Raw genomic sequence first — 22,718 nt, 5'->3', positions numbered from 1 at the left:
GCAATTTGGAGTCAAATCAAAATTTTTACTATTTAGGGGCAAAATGGTCATTTGCCACTTGAAGACAAAATGGGAATTTTGAGAAAAGATTTTTTGGTCCCATTCAACTTATTGGAGCATAATTTGAGGGTTTGGCAGTGAAAAAGTTTAATTCCTGTGATTTTTGGAGTGTAGGGGCAAAATCGTAATTTTTTCACCCAAGGACAAAATTTGAGATTTTGAGAGAATTTAGATCAAATTTAACAAATTGGAAAATGGTATGAGTATAAGGGATGAAAAATATGTCTATGGGCAATTTTTCAGTTTTTGGGGCAAAAATGTAACTTTTGACTTTTATGGGGGCAAAAGTGTAAATTTTAAAAATTACTCCACCAAGACTTTGGATAAGTCTGAGAATTTTATCTAAGCTATGGATATGTGGGACAAGTGTATGGTGAAAATTTTGAAATAAATGGATGGCTAGAATTTAAGGAATTAATAAAACAAAAAAAAAATAATAATATTATATTATTTTAGCCTTTAAAAATGTCAAAATTCCAGAATTCTCATCTTCTTCAGCTGTCCAAACCAGGAGAGAAAAAGGGGGAAAAGAAATATGAACCCTAGCTGAAAAAATTTGGGGAAAATCAAGAGAAATCAAGAAATCAAGCATTAAAAAGGTAAATTTCATTGATTTTCCTTGTGATTTTCACTACCCATGCATTTTTTTCTCATTTTCATGCAAAATTAGAAAGTGGGTATGGACACCCATGCTGGCCAAACCTCCATGGATGAGTTTTGAACTTGAGTTTTGGTTGATTTTAATTGAATTAAGTGATTTTTGTTAGGTTATATTGAAATATAGCAAAAATAAGCTAGAGAAATAATTTTCTCCCATTGAAACCCATTATGCTGAATTTTCTAGGGGAATATTGGCTGCTGATCTTGATGTTTATTTGAGAAATTATGATGAAAAATGATGAATTATGAGCCTAGAAAAATAATGGGAATTTTCGAGCAAAAATACGAATTTTTACCCACTAGGGGTATTTTCGTAATTTACTATCGAGACTGATAATTTGCACCACACTGAGGACCATTAAGTCAATTTGGGTGCAATTGAGGTATAGAAACTGAAAAAAATTAATTTGGAGTTTAAATGGATGCGTCTATCGATTTATCGGGTAAAAGACCGAAATAGGCTAACATTGTGTTTAGGCAAAATTTAGACATTTTGCACTTCATATCATGCATTAGTAGTATAAATTAGTTTATTTTGGTTTAGTACCAAAGTAGTAAACCTCTTAATTGTGCAATTTGTCAAGGTGGCGAATCCTCTAGCAAGGGCAAAGAAATCGCATCCGAGGAGTAATAGTTGGAGTACCCGAATTTAGTTTTCGAAAACTGTGAGTAAACTTATTATCGTCTTAATTATCTAGAGTAGTTTTATACAATTGTGTGATTTTATGGAAAATGAGTTTAAATGGTAAATTGCTATGTTTTAAGAGAAATTGTGATTTTATAAAATGATTTTATAAATTTTCTAAAAAATTGAATATTGGTTTTGAAAATAGAGTAATTAGAGACTGTCTGCTTGTGTTGTAAATTTATGGTTTTAAATTGAATGGCTTATGACAATAAATGAGCATGAATGGCTAAACTAATTTTGGTGTTAGAATTATTTGTACTATGTATTTAGCCTTGAGAGGCTAGGTTGCGATAAATTACCATGTCATGCAGAAAAAGATTTTATAAATCAGGTGGTAGATAAAAGATTAGCTACTGCAGTGGTGGGGGGTTCCGTGGGCCAGCCTATTAGAGGGGCACGGTAAACTCCTTTATATTCTCACCTCGGTCGTAGAGGCGCGTAGGGTATCTCCTGAAGTGGGGCTTTTTGAGTGCACTTCACGTGGACCACCGCGTGAGAATGAGACTCAGCCAACGCCAAGGAACGGTTATGTTTCAAAATAAAATATGATTTATGCGAAATATGAATTTTGAACAGCCTTGGCGGACTCAGTTGGATACCCCTGGTCCAGATGTCCCAGAGTACAAGATTTGGCATGAGCCAAGTTTTGAGTAATTCACGAGACATATTGATTATTTGGTTGAAATGAATATTCGTGATGTGAAAAATTTGCTGAAGTTAATTATTTTTAATTGTCTCCATTTACTCGCCTTTAGATAGTTTAGATGATGTCTGTTTACTCACTAGGATTTTATAATCTCACCACCCTCAATTCTCCACATTTCAAGTTCGGGATAGCCGGTAGATAGCCGATTGCGTCAAGGACTTCAGTGAGCCTTGCATTGTCAAAATTATAGGTTCACATACTCGCATCTTATTGGTTAGTTGGGGACCCACGTGTCATTGTAAAAGTAATTTTATACTTTAGTTATTTGATTTAAAATATGTATGAACATATTTAGTTTTTACACCATGTTTTTGGCGATTTTTGGTATTTTTAAAGACAAATGACAAAAATGCCTCTGTGAGCTAAAAAATAATATTTTATTGTTTTGATTTGGAAAAGACTTATGATTTCTTGAAATGCAAGATTTAATAACTGTCGCTCACCGGGGAGATGCGGAAGCTGATGCTAAGCCTTGCGGGGTTCCAATTGGTATTCGGGGTAATGAGTGCCTATCTAGACGTCACGGCAGTTGTCACGGGCCTGATAGGAGTTCTAGGTCGTGACAGTATGTAAGTGGAAAACACATATTTCATAATCAAAAATAATTTTGGATGTCTAAAACATTCGTTTAAAATGGAATTATGATTGTTATAATAAAATAAAAATATTAAATAAAATATTAAATTTTCACATAAAACGATATTTTAAGAACATTGCATAAATAATTTTTATAGTGTAAAAGCAAAATAAATTCTTACATACCGTAATACAGATAATCAAAGAATAGAATTTAATTTACAGTGACACGTGGGCCCACGAATGACCAAAAGTATCAAAAGAAATGAACCTACAGTTTTTGGATGTGGCAAGTTCAACTGTAATCCTCGCTGATATCAGTTATCTACAATTTATTCTGAGTCTGAAATGGGTGGAAATGAGGGTGGTGAGATTATAAAATCTCAGTGAGTAAACAAATATCACTCAAAATATCTAAAGTCGAGTAAAAGGAGACTATTAAAACATTTCATCAAACTGTAATTTATCATCTTTCAACTTATTTCAACCAAATGAAATCAATTTATTTAAAGCAAGTAATCAGTATGGCTTATGAATTTCTTAAAAAGCTTGGCTCATGTCAAAAATTATTATCATACTCAATTATCTGGGATACCTTGGCCAAGGGCTATCCCAACTGAGTCCGCCAAGGCTATTAGAAAGTCATGTTTTTATTTTGAAAACATAGCCGTTCCTTGCCGTTGGCTGAGTTCCCCTTCACGTGGTGGTTTGGCGTGAAGTGAACTTTAAAGTTATACCTCGGGAGTTACCCTACTCGCCTTTCCAACCGAGGTAAAAATATAACAGGATTCCGTGCCCCTCTAATAGGCTAGTCCACAGAACCCAGCCCACTGCAGCAGGTCAAACCCACCATACAATAAAATTTTGATAGCATGACAGGGCTAATATATTACTACCCAGCCTGCAAGGGTAAAATAAAGCAATTCATACAATTCATCAAAAAAACACAGCCCAGCCAGTCATGCCAATACAATAACATAAGCCATTAATTCAATTTTAAATTTACAACATATCAGTGGTCTCCAATTACTCTATTTTCAAAATCGTTATTTCGTTTCAAGACAATTTATAAAATATTTTCATTTAAACTCATTTTGTTTACAAAACATAAAAATTTACCATTTGAACTCATTTTCATAAAATTCACCAAAACCGAATAAAAACATACTTTAGATAATTAAAATGATGGTAAAGTTACTCACCGTGTCTAGAGTGGGGATTTTTGAAATACTCAGACTACTGATCTTCGGGTGCAATTCCCTTGCCTTTATCGGAGGACTTACCACCTTGACACAGTACAAAATCGAGAAATTCACCACATTGGTACTAAATTGAAATTAAACTAATTTAGACTACTAATGCTTGATATGGAATGCAAAAATGTCTAAATTTTTCCCTAAATGCTGTGTTAGCCTATTTCGATCTTTTACCCGATAAATCGATATACGCGTCCGTTTACACTCCAAATTAATTTTTTTCAGTTTTTATACCTCAATTGCACCCAAATTGACTTAATGTCCCTCAGTGTGGTGTAAATTATCAGTCCCAATAACAAATTACAAAAATACCCCTAGTGGGTAAAAATTTATATTTTTGCTCTGAAAATTCCCATTATTTTTCTAGGCTCATAATTCATCATTATTCATCATAATTCCTCAAATAAACATCAAGATCAGCAGCCAATATTCCCCTAGAAAATTTGGCATAATGGGTTTCAATGGGAGAAAATTATATCTCTAGCTTATTTTTGCTATATTTCAATATAACTTAACTAAAATCACTTAATTCAAGTAAAATCAACCAAAAATCAAGCTCAAAACTCATCCATGGAGGTTTGGCCAGCATGGGTGTCCATACCCACTTTCTAATTTTGCATGGAAATGAGAAAAAAATGCATGGGTAGTGAAAATCACAAGGAAAATCAATGAAATTTACCTTTTTAATGCTTGATTTCTTGATTTCTCTTGATTTTCCCCAAATTTTCAGGTAGGGTTCTTATTTGTTTGTTTCCCCCTTTTCTCCCCTGGTTTGGACGGCTGAAGAAGATGAGAATTCTGGAATTTTTACCTTTTTAAAGGCTAAAATAATATAATATTATTTTATTTATTTTTTTAAAGTTTTATTAATACCTTAAATTCTAGCCATCCATTTGTTTCCAAATTTTCACCATACACTTGTCCCACATATCCATAGCTTAGATAAAATTCTCAGACTTATCCAAAGTCTTGGTGGAGTAATTTTTGAAATTTACACTTTTACCCCCGTAAAAGTCAAAAATTACATTTTTACGCCAAAAACTGAAAAATTGCCCATAGACATATTTTTCATCCCTTATACTCATGCCATTCTCCAAATTTTCAAATTTGATCTAAATTCTCTCAAAATCTCAAATTTTGTCCGCGAGTGGTAAAATTACGATTTTGCCCCTACACTCTAGAAATCACCGGAATTAAACTTTTTCACTGCCAAACCCTCAAATTATACTCCAATAAGTCAAATGAGGTCAAAAAAAATTCTTTTCTAAAAATTCTCATTGTGTCTCTAGGTGGCGAATGATCATTTTACCCCTGGAGAATAAAAATTTCGGTTTGACTCCAAATTGATCCTTGAACTCCAAATCACCATATTAAACCATTCTGAGACTTTAATATTCTTAATTTCATTTTAAATTCTCTATTTGATCTAATTCGAGGCTTAAATTAACTTAATTGTACCATTTGGTACATTGTCGTCTTTTAACGATTTTTCTTTCGGGGCTTTCCAAGTATGCAAGCATATTGTCAATCATATGAATGACATGAAAAATATTTTATAAGGTCGGGCTTGACAACACTACCCCCCTTAAAATAAAATTTTGATCTCAAAATTTCATGTACTGAACTTAGAGAAAGGTGGGGGTATTGTTTTCTTATCTAATGCTCGACTTCTTATGTCCTCCCCTTTATAAGGAATTTCGATTTGTTCACCTCATTTACCTCCAATTCAACTCAAGTACTTCACTTATGTCTATTATTACCCTTTAAAATCATATCAACAATAACCTTCACAATTATGATCTCTTATATCGAGACACCAAGCATGCTTCTATTACTATCATTAGGCTTGAACCATAACTCCATCTCAATCATACCAATTTCGATCGCATTTTATTCTTATTTAGGTATACCAATCACTATCTTATTACTTCATTCCATATCAAACTTCTCGACTTTCATTCATTCATCATATCCTCATACATTATTGTGTAGTTTACAATATCATTAACACGCCATACTCATTCCTGTACATATCCTCAGCGTTCGGGAAAATTAATGGCTTTAATTATTTCTACATATTTCATGTTTACTTTGCATTTAGAAAATTTCAATCTTCTTAATCCTATTAATCCATCTCATATGGCTTAATCGTACTATAGATTATATTCCCTTAACTATTTTTCCAAAATTCCTTAGGTCACCATAAATCGTCTTCTGATAAGATTCTTAATCGTTACATTATCTATACAACTCATCAAACATATTGAGTTCAAATCTCAAACCACTAAAATAATTATTCATTTTAGTTGGGACATCACTACTCCACACATACATATACATGTACATTCAAATGTCTATATTCCTCATTATGTATACGAGTCTCTGTTTTCAAATGCCTTCAGACTAATTTCTCTTAATTCATTCCCATCCACAATCAAGATTCAATAGAATAATCTTCATAATTCATACGAATTCTCATCATGCCTGTGCATAGTTCCTCATCATTTATATACTTATATTCTCTTCTTATCATTTCCAATTATATGCTTAAGTTTCCTTGTACTGTATATCATTGCATCAGAATGTCATCTCCATTGAATTATAATCTATTATGCGTATATGTTTTATAATCCCATTGGTATCTCAAAAATTTATCTTGACTTGATCATTGCATCTTATGCAATACTACAATTCCTAAAAGTCATCCTTATTCCTCAATTATCCTTCATGTCTCCTATATATTGTATCCTTATTGCATTTCGATATTGATTTGTCACTTAAAACTCAGATTCATTTGAATCATGTATGCCTCACGCATTTTCGAATTCCAATTCCCATAATATATTAAGAAAGTTTTATTATCTGACTTCATTATCAGGGTTAACTTCTATCATCCTTTATTCCACTCTTTCATATGAATATAACATCATTCTTCCTTAACTAATTTACAAATTGTACTTGAAATTACAAGACTTGAAACTAAATTCTCCTCAAGTACTTTTTAATGTTAATACTTATACCATTCTCAGCATATAGCTTCCTTTTTATAACTGTATAACTTAGTGCTTGCTTTCACAAGATCCATGGCAGAACTTCTCTTGAGTATTTCCTTAGGGATATTTATTTTAAATTTATGTCTCACAACATATGATCATTTAACCCGTAACTTAGCCATTTGGCTCCTTAGCAATTTTCAAAGTCACACATCTTATGCTCATCATGTATAACTTATAATTCTTTCTCAAGGGCGTTTAAACATTCTTGAAACACTTAATCACTTATTTACTCTTTTATACACCAAGTATATCATTATTGAAATCTTTATTTACATTTTCCTCACTTGGTATTGACATCTTTTATCAGTATCTCATACATTCATCTAACCTTTCGCTTGCTTCCTTTTTAGTCTTTAACAAGACTTAATCTCTTGTCTTCTTTATTTCTTAAGATTTGACTTCAGTCATCATATTATTCATCTTAACACTCCACATGTTAATTTATTTTTATGTAGCCATCTCAAAAATTCTCTAACTTTTCTTTCTCTTACATGCCAATATATATAAGGTAATAAAAAAAAAACTTTGCAATTTCACTAATCATCTTTATCTTAATACCTCCCAATGCACTTAAGACTCCAAACAACAAAGCTTAGCATGAAAACCAATGACCATTCTTCAACTCGTGAGTTTCATCTTCATGCCACTCTCAATTTGCTCTTGCTTTCTAGCCATTATGGGTTCTTAATGTGACAGCGTTTAATAGTCAGAACTGTGGCATGGCAACAGTTTGAATTCACTTTATCTTAGCAACTCTTCCACCTTTAAAGCTACTACCTCAATTATTCACAATCGTGTGGCTTCCCTTCGAGTCTATACCACAATTAGCAAGACTAACTTTCTATCACAAGTGTGCGATCAAAACATTGATTTAACGTATTTATTTTGCCACTAGCATTCATATATCTTTACCATAACATTTAATACAAGTTTGCTTAAGCAAAAATCTCCAAATTTATTCATAGCTACATGTATCTCAAATTGCTCATCACTTATCATCAGTCAATAAATCCCACTCGAAAATACCCTTTCCATATTGTATAGTGATTTCACCATATAGCATCACTGCACGATGTTCCTCCATTCTACTATCACGCATACTCCATAGAAACTAATTAAAAGATTTATGTACCTTAACTAATGCTAATTCCATTTAATCATATCTTAAATACTTCAAACTTGTAAATTACAACTCCAAATGTATGTCCATTTATTGATAATCTTTATATATTTCATGATCATGAAAACTACAACTTACAAACTAGCTTTCTATCATATGTACTTTGTTAGAGCACTAATTTCAACATATTTAATCTACCCTTGGTGGTATGTCAAAATCATCCTTGTCTCGGTTGCAATCCAGAAGAATCTCTCCTCTGCATATCCGTATGAGCTGGTGGAGATGGAGCAGCTACCATAGCCCATCCTAACTATGGGCAATCTCTCATAATGTGACCCGGTTGATCACAACGAAAACATCGTGCAGGCCCTCTGCACGGCCCAACATGATAATTCCCACAATTTCTGCATCTACGTGAACTTCCTGAAACAGAGGAGTCTTTGCCCTTTTTTGGTGGTTGACTAGAAGATACACTCAGATTTCTCCTTTTTGCTAACTCAACTCGCAGACTCCTATTTTCATTCGCAAGCTTCTCAGCTCTTAAAGTCGTTCGTACCACCTCTTTAGCCACGGTTGCATCCGACTCACCCATAAAAGAAACACAACTATGTTGCCTAGCCTCTTTAAGCTTCTTAAAATCAGAAACATCCAGCACTGGTGGTGGGACAGGAGGTGGGGATGGTGGTACTGAAGGAGCAGCTAGAGGAACTGTAGAAAGAGCTTGACCAGCCTGAGCCTGGCCAGCAATAGCAGTAAAGAAGGCTGCCAATGCCTGAACTGCCTCAAGAGGCATAGCAGGAATACTAGTAAGTGGCAGAGGAGGTGGAGGATGTGGAGGAGTCTCGGTCTGTTCAGCAGCAGGTGCTGCCCGAATGGTGGATGCAGTCGATTCCTCCTCTATTGCACCTAACTGACGACGTTGGAAACGACCTCTTCCTTTCCCAGCTGATCTAGTGAGAGGTGGTTGTTCTTGTCGAGGAGACATAATAATCTATAAGAGGGAACAAAGTGAGTCTAGGCAACCTCAGGCTCTATATGCTTATGCATGTATTTTATTCAATCTAACCTAACTTCACTTGGGGCCACACTGACACTGTAAATTTTTAAAACAGCTTTAAAATAACTTTAAATCCAAAACTCTAATCTTTAAAACCAACAGCTCTGATACCAACTTAATTGTCACGACCCGAAACTCCCATCAAGCCCGTGACAACCGCAACGACGTCTCGATCGACATTCATTACCCGGAATGTCAACCGGAACCCCGCAAGGCTTTAATATCAGCTTCTCATTTTCCCTGTGGGTAACTGTTTCCAAATACCACATTCTAAAAGATTTTAAACTGTTTCCAACTTAAACAAATAAAATAATAATTTTCATCTCACAAGGGTATTTTGGTCATTTATCCCAAAAATCTCAAAATCATCTAAAAATATTGTATGTAAGTGGAAAACACATATTTCATAATCAAAAATAATTTTGGATGTCTAAAACATTCGTTTAAAATGGAATTATGACTGTTATAATAAAATAAAATATTCAATTTTCACATAAAACAATATTTTAAGAACACTGCATAAATAATTTTTATAGTATAAAAGCAAAATAAATTCTTACATACCGTAATACAGATAATCAAAGTATAGAATTTAATTTACAGTGACACGTGGGCCCACGAATGACCAAAAGTATCAAAAGAAATGAACCTACAGTTTTTGGATGTGGCAAGTTCAACTGTAATTCTCGTCGATATCAGTTATCTACAATCTATTCTGAGCCTGAAATAGGTGGAAATGAGGGTGGTGAGATTATAAAATCTCAGTGAGTAAACAAACATCACTCAAAATATCTAAAGTCGAGTAAAAGGAGACTATTAAAACATTTCATTAAACTGTAATTTATCATCTTTCAACTTATTTCAACCAAATGAAATCAATTTATTTAAAGCAAGTAATCAGTATGGCTTATGAATTTCTTAAAAAGCTTGGCTTATGCCAAAAATTATTATCATACTGAGTTATCTGGGATACCTTGACCGAGGGCTATCCCAACTGAGTCCGCCAAGGCTATTAGAAAGTCATGTTTTTATTTTGAAAATATAGTCGTTCCTTGGCGTTGGCCAAGTTCCCCTTCACGTGGTGGTTTGGCGTGAAGTGAACTTTAAAGTTATACCTCGGGAGTTACCCGACTCACCTCTCCAACCGAGGTAAAAATATAACAGGATTTCGTGCCCCTCTAATAGGCTAGTCCACAGAACCCAGCCCACTGCAGCAGGTCAAACCCACCATACAATAAAATTTTGATAGCATGACAAGGCTAATATATTACTACCCAGCCTACAATGGTAAAATAAAGCAATTCATACAATTCATAAACAAAACACAGCCTAGCCAGTCATGCCAATATAATAACATAAGCCATTAATTCAATTTTAAATTTACAACATATCGGTGGTCTCCAATTACTCTATTTTCAAAATCGTTATTTCGTTTCAAGACAATTTATAAAATATTTTCATTTAAACTCATTTTATTTACAAAACATAAAATTTACCATTTGAACTCATTTTCATAAAATTCACTAAATCCGAATAAAAACATACTTTAGATAATTAAAATGATGGTAAGGTTACTCACCGTGTCTAGAGTGGGGATTTTCGAAATACTCAGACTACTGGTTCTCGGGTGCAATTTCCTTACCTTTATCGGAGGACTTACCACCTTAACACAGTACAAAATCGAGAAATTCACCACATTGGTATTAAATTGAAATTAAACTAATTTAGACTACTAATGCTTGATATGGAATGCAAAAATGTCTAAATTTTTACCTAAATGCGGTGTTAGCCTATTTCAGTCTTTTACTCGATAAATTGATATACGTGTCCGTTTAAACTCCAAATTAATTTTTTTAAGTTTCTATACCTCAATTGCACCCATATTGACTTAATGTCCCTCAACGTGGTGCAAATTATCAGTCCTGATAACAAATTACAAAAATACCCCTAGTGGGTAAAAATTTGTATTTTTGCTCCGAAAATTTCCATTATTTTTCTAGGCTCATAATTCATCATTATTCATCATAATTCCTCAAATAAACATCAAGATCAGCAGCTAATATTCCCCTAGAAAATTCGGCTTAATGGGTTTCAATGGGAGAAAATTATATCTCTAGCTTATTTTTGCTATATTTCAATATAACTTAACTAAAATCACTTAATTCAAGTAAAATCAACCAAAAATCAAGCTCAAAACTCATCCATGGAGGTTTGGCCAGCATGGGTGTCCATACCCACTTTCTAATTTTGCATGGAAATGAGAAAAAAATGCATGGGTAGTGAAAATCACAAGGAAAATCAATGAAATTTACCTTTTTAATGCTTGATTTCTTGATTTCTCTTGATTTTCCCCAAATTTTCAGGTAGGGTTCTTATTTGTTTTTTTCCCCCTTTTCTCCCCTGGTTTGGACGGCTGAAGAAGATGAGAATTCTGGAATTTTTACCTTTTTAAAGGCTAAAATAATATAATATTATTTTATTTATTTTTTTAATGTTTTATTAATTCCTTAAATTCTAGCCATCCATTTGTTTCCAAATTTTCACCATACACTTGTCCCACATATCCATAGCTTAGATAAAATTCTCAGACTTATCCAAAGTCTTGGTAGAGTAATTTTTGAAATTTACATTTTTACCCCCGTAAAAGTCAAAAATTACATTTTTGTCCCAAAAACTGAAAAATTGCCCATAGACATATTTTTCATCCCTTATACTCATACCATTCTCCAATTTGTCAAATTTGATCTAAATTCTCTCAAAATCTCAAATTTTGTCCGCGAGTGGTAAAATTACGATTTTGCCCCTACACTCTAGAAATCACCGAAATTAAACTTTTTCATTGCCAAACCCTCCAATTATACTCCAACAAGTCAAATGGGGCCAAAAAAAAAATTCTTTTCTAAAAATTCCCATTGTGTCCCTAGGTGGCAAATAACCTTTTTGCTCCTAGATAGTAAAAATTTCGATTTGACTCCAAATTGATCCTTGAACTCCAAATCACCATATTAAACCATTCTGGGACTTTAATATTCTTAATTTCATTTTAAATTCTCTATTTGATCTAGTTCGAGACTTAAATTAACTTAATTGTACCATTTGGTACATTGTCGTCTTTTAACGATTTTTCTTTCGGGGCTTTCCAAGTATGCAAGCATATTGTCAATCATATGAATGACATGGAAAATATTTTATAAGGTCGGGCTTGACAGGTTATGTTTCTTGGTAAAATGACGTCTAAAGGTTATGAGACAATTTGAAAAAACACCATAGCTCAAAAGTTTAAATATGAAAGTTATTATTTCAAATTATAACTCAAAGATTATGTTTTATGGAATGAATAGTTGTCCTTTCATAAGATGATTATTGAAACAATACCTTTATCCAAAGGTTGTGTCTTGCAAAATGTAAAGATGTATTTTGGACAAAATGGTGCCTTAATGATAGGGTTGTGTCCTTAAAGAAGAGACACTTTAAAGCTTATATAAAGGACTTGTTACCAACCATTTTGACACACCAAAAACAAAAAAGAAGAACAGAAAATTCAAGAAGCAATAAGGAGTGTTATGTTCTGCAAATAAACATAAACACTTAAGTTCCCATAAACTACAAAAGCGTCCAAATTCCTTATAATCTATTTGCTGTAGAAAGTAAGCTCCAAAGCCAAACAACTTTGTAAACCCTCAAGTGTATCTAACGATCTACTCTCGTAAAGTGCTAGATGAAGTTAGACATTGGCTTCATTGTATCCTTAAGGCTATTCATATTATCCTCCTTTGCATACTGAGTGGTGGGGGCGAAATAAGTATTAAAGATAGTGTTTATTGAAAGGCTTACCTTGAACTCAATTTTGCTTGTTTCTTAAATTCCATTTAAACCCCATTTGCACCAACACTCAAGTCATATTGGAGTCACCTGAATTCTTCCTTTACTCTATTTTGCTTCTGCAAAGCATTCCTTCAATAGCATTGTGCTTTGATCTCAACCAGTCAAGCTTTTTTTAATTTGTATTCATTTTCCTTGGTTGATAATCAAGACATCACTTCTTATTCTAAACTAGAAAAACGAGAAGCAAAGTACTTTCTTGCATTATGTTATTTCCCCCTCTCTCTTTATTTCTCGGTTCTTTTTTTCAACAAGGGAGAGGGAGTTGGGTTTTTACGATGACTAAGGACGATGATAGCTATCTAGCCTAATGTTAGAATCTGGGTTTAAGGAAAAACCAAAAAGATGAAGGGAAGAACTAGAGAGAGGAGGAGATGATGATAATTAAGAAGGGGGCTGATTTGTTATATTTATGTCATTCCCCTATGAACCTCTAGCATTGATAAAGCAATCAACAAGACCAAAGTTACGAAACTAGCCCTGAAGGAAAAGACCTTTATCAATGAAGGCCCATTAAATTCTCCAAATTTTTTCTTAATTTCTAAATCCATGAAAAAAAATATAAATGGATGTACTAATAAAAAGTATAAAACTATAGGCTATACATAAAGACACATTTTTTCTTTTTTTTTTGTTTCACATGTATTTGAAAAAAAAAATTACCCAATTGTAGTTACTTAACCTTTTGACATAATACTTAACAAAGTTCTCTAAACACTCCAAAAAAATTGAAATATGACTTTACTTTTCTATTATGTTCAATCAAATCCATGTATTTTTATTTCAAGTCAAATAAGCTCTTATGACTAATGGTTGATTAATTGGTATTAGTTAAAATATCAATTATCTTTTTATACCCACATGGCTCTGATATAATGCGGATGTGGAGAGTGAAAATGTCATATGGTCATGTCATCATATCATTTTAACATATCACGTTATCATTCGTTATGATATGTCAATATGTCATATTAACGTCATTGACACAAAATAATAAGAGACATTTTAACAATAGTTAATTAATTATTAGTCATAAAGGCTTATTTGGATCAAAATAAAAAGACTTAATTGAACATAATAGAAAATAAAATTTTATTTAAATTTTCTCGAATAATTCAGAAATCTTTTAAGTATTATACTTAAAATTTTTTACAATTTGGAAACACCAATTTATTATTTTTCTCTTTCATCCACATGTAATAGGCGCGTCAAAATTTGTTTAAACAAAATTTTCTTTAGACTTTAGAAAGGAGGAAAGGTAACAATCCACCGGCTCCTTTAGACCAAAGGAGACCTTTAGAAAAGTGGAAAGGTGACTATCCGTCGGCTCCTTTGGGCCAAGGGAGACCTCCTGCCCTTGGTGCTTCCAATTTTCCCTTTTTTTGCCTTGGGTCGGTTGGTTGGGAAACGACTCTAACCCCCTCATCATTCCTTTCTCATTCCATAGGTCCATGCCTCCAAAGTTTTGGAGTTATCCAACATCCATGGAAATTACATCCCCGCCGTTGATTTTCAGAAGCTTTCGCTTTTCCTTAATGTCAAACCCTGCTTTGTCAAATAATTATAATATCATTCACATGCTCGATAGAATGTTTGTATATTTAGGAAGTTCGAGAAATCGTTAAAAGACGATATTGCCTCTAATGGTATCATTAAGTCGATTAAGCCTCGAACTAGTTCAAATAGGAATTTTAAGGTGAAATTAAGAGTTTCACAGTTCAGGGATGACTCAAAATGGTAATTAGGAGTTCGAGGATCAATTCGGAGTCAAATTGAAATTTTCACTATATAAGGGTAAAATTGTAATTTTTCCATCTGCGGATAAAATTTGAGATTTTGAGAGAATTTAGATCACATTTGATAAATTGGGGAATGATATGAGTATAAGGGATAAAAAATATGTCTATGGACAATTTTTCAGTTTTTGGGGCAAAAATGTAATTTTTGATTTTTACGGGGGCAAAAGTGTAAATATCAAAAATTACTTCACCAAAACTTTGGAAAAATCTGGAAATTTCACTTAAGACTTGGATAAGTCAAAGGGAATGCATGGTGGAAAAAGTAGGACAAATGGATGGCTAGAAAAAAAAAATGAATTAATAAAATATTTAAAATATGAATAAAATAATATTATTTCATTAAACAATAAAAAAGGCATAAAAAAATCAGCCCACCCATTCTTCTTCTTCAACATTCGGCCAAGCAAGAAACAAGAGAGAGAAAGGAGAAAATAAAACCCTAGCTAGGAAATTTAAAGGGAAAATAGGTGGAAATTCAAAAATCAAGTGAAAAAAAGGTAACATTTCTTAAATTTGTCTTGTGCTTTACCTTTCCCATGCTTTTTCCATCATTTTTCATGGTTGAATCATGTGATTTGAGGATGATTTGAATTCTGGTCATATGGGTTTAGAGAGAGAAAGTTGTTAGATAAATTTGATTTTGAGCTATGTTAGTGTTTAGTGTTAGTTTAGCATATTTAGGAACAAAACAACAAGAAAAGAATTTATTTTCCTCCATTACCATTATTGGCTGAATTTTCTAGGGGAATATTGGCTGATGATCTTGATGTTTATTTGAGGAATTATGATGAATAATGATGAATTATGAGTCTAGAAAAATAATGGAAATTTTTGGAGCAAAAATATGAATTTTTACCCATTAAGGGTATTTTCGTAATTTGCTATCAGGACTGATAATTTGCACCACACCGAGGGACATTAAGTCAATTTGGGTGCAATTGAGGTATAGAAACTGAAAAAAATTAATTTGAGATTAAATTGGACGCGTTAGTAATTTAATCGGGTAATAGGCCGAATTAGGTCGGCACCGCATTTAAGCGGTAGTCGGATAAGTTGCATGTCATATCATGCATATATATACCGAGCCTGAATTGATTTTATAATGGTCAAGCATTAATGTGGTGAATTATGTATTGTACATTGTGGATAGGTGGTGAGCAAATTACACTGGTAAAAGTACCAAAATTGTGCTTGAAGACTGGGATTAGGAGTACATCGACTCCTAGAACTGTGAGTGGACAATTTATCGTCTTAAATATCTAGAGTAATTATACTTGTTTGATGCTTTTATTGAATGGTGAATTTAAATTATAAAATATTATGTTTTCCAATTAAAATGTTTTTTAATAAAAAATGAGATTTATACTGGTTTTGAAATCAAATATTGTTTTGGGAAAATTGAGTATATGGAGACTGTGTTGAAATTTATGATTTTATATGTTATTGAAATTGGGGCTTATGACACTATGGTAGCATGATGGCTAAATTTTTGGGGTTGGCATGAAATATATGAACAATTTTAGATTGGTCTCGGTAGACTGGATTACATTTTATTCGCCATATTATGCTACTGAAATTTTTATGGGTCTGGTGGTATATTAAACGGTCACTGCAGTGGTGGGGGTTTCCGTGGACTGCCTATGAGAGGGGCACGGTAACTCAATTATATACTTACCTCCGGGGGGGAGATGTTGGGTGAAGTATCTCCTGAGGTATGATTTGAGTGCACCTCACGTTCGGGCCACCACGTGAGAGTGAGACTCAGCCAACGCCAAGGAACGGCTGTGTGTCAGATGTGAAAACATGTTTATGGGTATGGGTCATTGAACAGCCTTGGCGGTCTCAGTGGGATACCTTGACGAAGGTACCCGCGAGAATGATATTGGCAGGGGCCAAGTTTAAAAAAATTCATAAGTCGGGGAAATTTTGATGAAAAGAAATTATTTGGTATAGATTGAAACGAATTTTGTGTTATGAACATTAATGAGATATAACGTTTTTATATTGTCTCCATCTACTCGGCTTTAGATGCTTTTGATGGTAATTGTTTACTCACTGGGATTATTTAATCTCACCCCTCTTCCTATCCATTTTTCAGGCTCAGGACAGTTTGTTGATAGTTGATTAAGACGAGAATTAATCTCGGAGTTGCATCATAGGAAGTAAGGGTTCGTAGCTCTACACCTTCTTGGTTAATTAGGGGCCCACGTGTCACTGTAAACGAAATTTCATACTTTAATTATCTTTATTACTATATGAATAAATTTATTTTACTCTTATGCTACAAAAGTTATTTTAGGAAGACTTTGAAAATATTGTGTTTTAAGAAAATAGAATATTTTATTTAATGTTTTTATTATATTCAAATAGCTATAATTTTACTTTAAACGAATGTTTTAGACTTCAAAATTTAATTTAAATCATGAAATATGTGTTTCCACTTACATATTACATTTTTTCGGATTTCGAAATTTCAAAAAAAAGAAAATGACGAAAATGCCCCAGTGAGCTAGAAAATAATATTTTTATTGTTTTGAGTTGGAAACAACTTATGATTTCTTGAAATGCGAGATTTAATAACTGTCGCTCACCGGGGAGATGCGGAAGTTGATGCTAAGCCTTGCGGGGTTTCGATCGGCATTCGGGGTAATGAGTGCTTATCGAGACGTCGCGGCGGTTGTCACGGGCCCGATGGGAGTTCCGGGTCGTGACAATTAGATTGGTATCAGAGCATCGTTTAAAGATCAAAGATTTTGATTTTAAAGCTTTGGATTTCAAATTTTTTGATTTTAAAGTTGTTTTAAGAAATCCACACTGACACTGCGTGGCCCAAGTTAAGTTAAGTTAAGTAAGTCAAGTTAAGTTAGGTTATATCGAGTTAGTTGCATATAGAATTTAAAGTCATCTAAGTCTATTCCATTTCTTATTGTAGAGTACCATGCCTCCTCGACGTGGGCGTCCACCTCTCTATAGGTCAGTAGGGAGGGGAAGAGGCCGTGCTAGACTTAGTCAGCCAGATCCCGTGGAAAGGGAGTCTGCTGCACCTACTTTTCGAGCAGCACCTGCTGTTGAGCCTACTGAGATTCCTCCACCTCCTCCACCACCTACTGCTACTCCTGGTGTTCATGCCATGTCTCTTGAGGCAGTCCAGGCATTAGCAGCTTTTCTTAATGTCATTATGGGCCAAGCTCAAGCTGGTCGAGTCCCTCATACTGTTCCCCCAGCAGTGTCTCCAGTGCCACCACCACCACCTCTTGTTCCACCACCAGTGCCAGATGTCTCCATTTCCAAAAAGCTTAAGGAAGCTAGGCAGCTAGGTTGCACTTCTTTTGTTGGTGATTTGGATGCAACCGCAGCTAAAGATTGGATTACTCAGGTAACGGAGACATTTGTGGATATGAAATTGGATGATGATATGAAGTTAATGGTGGCCACAAGATTACTAGAGAAGAGGGCTCGTACATGGTGGAGCTCGGTAAAATCACGTTCCATTACTTCGTTGACTTGGATAGACTTCCTACAAGAATTCGACGGTCAATACTACACCTACTTTCATCAAAAAGAGAAGAAGAGAGAATTCCTAAGTTTACAACAAGGGAATTTGACCATAGAAGAGTACGAGGCTCGTTTTAACGAGCTGATGTCATATGTGCCAGACCTGGTGAAGTCTGAGCAAGATCAAGCTAGTTATTTTGAAGAAGGGCTCCGTAACGAGATCAGAGAGAGAATGACTGTGACAGGCCGGGAGCCTCATAAAGAAGTTGTACAGATGGCTTTAAGGGCCGAAAAACTCACGAATGAAAATCGAAGAATGCGAGCTGAGTTTGCGAAGAGGAGAAACCCGAATGTATCCTCTATTCAACTGCCCAAAAGAGGTAAGGACACATCTGCTTCTGAGAGTACTGCTTCTGTTCCGGTGATATCTCCTCGACCCCCATTTTCACAGTTACAGCAGAGACCTCCGAGATTTAGCAGGTCTGGGATGAGTAGTACTTCCGAGAAGAGTTTTGGAGGTTTAAATAAATGCGAAAAATGTGGGAGATATCATGTTGGGGAGTGTTGGGGCATAAGATGCTTTCATTGTGACCAGCCGGGCCACATTAGGAGTGACTGCCCACAGTTAGGACGAGCTACAGTAGATGCTCCATCCCCACTAACTCATACGGATATGCAGAGGAGAGATTCCTCTGGAGTACACCCGAGGCAGGGGGTAACTGTACGATCTGAAATGGGTAGCAACACCCCAGCACAACCACCTTTGAGGCCATTGACTCGTTCTTCAACAAGAGTTTTCGCTGTAACAGAAGATGAAGCACGAGTCCGATCTGAAGAAAGTGAGTGAAAAGTTAGACGAAGGTGTAAAATAGTGATAGGGGATGTAAATACCAAGTGATGGACGTGTAAATAAAGGTTTCAAGAATAATATAGTAAATGAGTTCATATGGAATATGGTTGTAAGAATTTCTTACTATATTGTGGAAATTAGAACTCAAAAATACTTGAGGTATACAAAGTTCAAATGAACTTAAATCTTAAGCAATAAATTGATGTCGAAATACAAGAAGGATACAAAGCAATATAGAGGCACGAAAGATGATTAAGGACAAAGGGATGACTCTGAGTAATTATGATACTGCATCGTATGCGATGATTAAATCAAGAAAGATCTTGAATGCATAAATGGGATTATAAAGCATATACACATATGTGGGGTTGATATTGTGATTAACTAAAATAAAGAATGATTTTTAGTGAATTAAGATTCCCTATAAAGGAGATAACAGGAGAAGTTGAGCATCGAATAAAAGATAATACCCCGCCTTTTCTTTGAGTTAATAAGTGAAATTTTGAGGACAAAATTTTATTTTAAGGGGGGTAGTGTTGTCAAACCCTGCTTTGTAAAATAATTATAATATCATTCACATGCTCGATAGAATGTTTGTATATTTAGGAAGTTCGAGAAATCGTTAAAAGACGATATTGCCTCTAATGGTATCATTAAGTCGATTAAGCCTCGAACTAGTTCAAATAGGAATTTTAAGGTGAAATTAAGAGTTTCACAGTTCAGGGATGACTCAAAATGGTAATTAGGAGTTCGAGGATCAATTCGGAGTCAAATTGAAATTTTCACTATATAAGGGTAAAATTGTAATTTTTCCATCTGCGGATAAAATTTGAGATTTTGAGAGAATTTAGATCACATTTGATAAATTGGGGAATGATATGAGTATAAGGGATAAAAAATATGTCTATGGACAATTTTTCAGTTTTTGGGGCAAAAATGTAATTTTTGATTTTTACGAGGGCAAAAGTGTAAATATCAAAAATTACTTCACCAAAACTTTGGAAAAATCTGGAAATTTCACTTAAGACTTGGATAAGTCAAAGGGAATGCATGGTGGAAAAAGTAGGACAAATGGATGGCTAGAAAAAAAAAATGAATTAATAAAATATTTAAAATATGAATAAAATAATATTATTTCATTAAACAATAAAAAAGGCATAAAAAAATCAGCCCACCCATTCTTCTTCTTCAACATTCGGCCAAGCAAGAAACAAGAGAGAGAAAGGAGAAAATAAAACCCTAGCTAGGAAATTTAAAGGGAAAATAGGTGGAAATTCAAAAATCAAGTGAAAAAAAGGTAACATTTCTTAAATTTGTCTTGTGCTTTACCTTTCCCATGCTTTTTCCATCATTTTTCATGGTTGAATCATGTGATTTGAGGATGATTTGAATTCTGGTCATATGGGTTTAGAGAGAGAAAGTTGTTAGATAAATTTGATTTTGAGCTATGTTAGTGTTTAGTGTTAGTTTAGCATATTTAGGAACAAAACAACAAGAAAAGAATTTATTTTCCTCCATTACCATTATTGGCTGAATTTTCTAGGGGAATATTGGCTGATGATCTTGATGTTTATTTGAGGAATTATGATGAATAATGATGAATTATGAGTCTAGAAAAATAATGGAAATTTTTGGAGCAAAAATATGAATTTTTACCCATTAGGGGTATTTTCGTAATTTGCTATCAGGACTGATAATTTGCACCACACCGAGGGACATTAAGTCAATTTGGGTGCAATTGAGGTATAGAAACTGAAAAAAATTAATTTGAGATTAAATTGGACGCGTTAGTAATTTAATCGGGTAATAGGCCGAATTAGGTCGGCACCGCATTTAAGCGGTAGTCGGATAAGTTGCATGTCATATCATGCATATATATACCGAGCCTGAATTGATTTTATAATGGTCAAGCATTAATGTGGTGAATTATGTATTGTACATTGTGGATAGGTGGTGAGCAAATTACACTGGTAAAAGTACCAAAATTGTGCTTGAAGACTGGGATTAGGAGTACATCGACTCCTAGAACTGTGAGTGGACAATTTATCGTCTTAAATATCTAGAGTAATTATACTTGTTTGATGCTTTTATTGAATGGTGAATTTAAATTATAAAATATTATGTTTTCCAATTAAAATGTTTTTTAATAAAAAATGAGATTTATACTGGTTTTGAAATCAAATATTGTTTTGGGAAAATTGAGTATATGGAGACTGTGTTGAAATTTATGATTTTATATGTTATTGAAATTGGGGCTTATGACACTATGGTAGCATGATGGCTAAATTTTTGGGGTTGGCATGAAATATATGAACAATTTTAGATTGGTCTCGGTAGACTGGATTACATTTTATTCGCCATATTATGCTACTGAAATTTTTATGGGTCTGGTGGTATATTAAACGGTCACTGCAGTGGTGGGGGTTTCCGTGGACTGCCTATGAGAGGGGCACGGTAACTCAATTATATACTTACCTCCGGGGGGGAGATGTTGGGTGAAGTATCTCCTGAGGTATGATTTGAGTGCACCTCACGTTCGGGCCACCACGTGAGAGTGAGACTCAGCCAACGCCAAGGAACGGCTGTGTGTCAGATGTGAAAACATGTTTATGGGTATGGGTCATTGAACAGCCTTGGCGGTCTCAGTGGGATACCTTGACGAAGGTACCCGCGAGAATGATATTGGCAGGGGCCAAGTTTAAAAAAATTCATAAGTCGGGGAAATTTTGATGAAAAGAAATTATTTGGTATAGATTGAAACGAATTTTGTGTTATGAACATTAATGAGATATAACGTTTTTATATTGTCTCCATCTACTCGGCTTTAGATGCTTTTGATGGTAATTGTTTACTCACTGGGATTATTTAATCTCACCCCTCTTCCTATCCATTTTTCAGGCTCAGGACAGTTTGTTGATAGTTGATTAAGACGAGAATTAATCTCGGAGTTGCATCATAGGAAGTAAGGGTTCGTAGCTCTACACCTTCTTGGTTAATTAGGGGCCCACGTGTCACTGTAAACGAAATTTCATACTTTAATTATCTTCATTACTATATGAATAAATTTATTTTACTCTTATGCTACAAAAGTTATTTTAGGAAGACTTTGAAAATATTGTGTTTTAAGAAAATAGAATATTTTATTTAATGTTTTTATTATATTCAAATAGCTATAATTTTACTTTAAACGAATGTTTTAGACTTCAAAATTTAATTTAAATCATGAAATATGTGTTTCCACTTACATATTACATTTTTTCGGATTTCGAAATTTCAAAAAAAAGAAAATGACGAAAATGCCCCAGTGAGCTAGAAAATAATATTTTTATTGTTTTGAGTTGGAAACAACTTATGATTTCTTGAAATGCGAGATTTAATAACTGTCGTTCACCGGGGAGATGCGGAAGTTGATGCTAAGCCTTGCGGGGTTTCGATCGGCATTCGGGGTAATGAGTGCTTATCGAGACGTCGCGGCGGTTGTCACGGGCCCGATGGGAGTTCCGGGTCGTGACA

General features: G+C 34.1%; 1 protein-coding gene and 1 long non-coding RNA gene across 4 annotated transcripts; both read left to right on the top strand.

Annotated features, from left to right (window-relative positions):
* The first annotated feature begins 1,308 nt into the window (after positions 1-1,308).
* On the top strand, positions 1,309-20,049 carry LOC108663180 (uncharacterized). Of its 3 annotated transcripts, XM_088805271.1 has the most exons (4): positions 14,710-15,357; positions 16,011-16,090; positions 16,959-17,028; positions 17,793-20,049. In XM_088805271.1, exon 4 carries the CDS (start codon positions 17,799-17,801, stop codon positions 19,200-19,202), a length of 1,404 nt encoding a protein of 467 aa, XP_088661397.1. In that variant the 5' UTR covers positions 14,710-15,357; positions 16,011-16,090; positions 16,959-17,028; positions 17,793-17,798; the 3' UTR covers positions 19,203-20,049. The 3 variants fall into 3 exon arrangements, 2 of the variants coding, with proteins under 2 accessions (XP_088661398.1, XP_088661397.1); XM_088805272.1 differs by lacking the exons at positions 14,710-15,357; positions 16,011-16,090 and adding an exon at positions 1,309-1,385; XR_016025760.1 differs by lacking the exon at positions 17,793-20,049 and having other exon boundaries at positions 14,986-15,357; positions 16,959-17,656.
* A 156-nt stretch (positions 20,050-20,205) lies between these two features.
* Positions 20,206-22,396, top strand: LOC148763279 (uncharacterized). The gene is made up of 3 exons (XR_016025954.1): positions 20,206-20,502; positions 21,156-21,235; positions 22,104-22,396. It is a non-coding gene; the product is annotated as an uncharacterized LOC148763279 (long non-coding RNA).
* Positions 22,397-22,718: the final 322 nt, after the last annotated feature.

This window comes from Theobroma cacao, chromosome 4 (assembly GCF_053813885.1).
Source record: "Theobroma cacao isolate CCN51 chromosome 4, ASM5381388v1, whole genome shotgun sequence".
Taxonomy (NCBI): domain Eukaryota; kingdom Viridiplantae; phylum Streptophyta; class Magnoliopsida; order Malvales; family Malvaceae; genus Theobroma; species Theobroma cacao.
The sequence above is the reverse complement of the archived record's forward strand: the minus strand, read 5'-3'. Positions and strand labels throughout refer to the sequence as shown.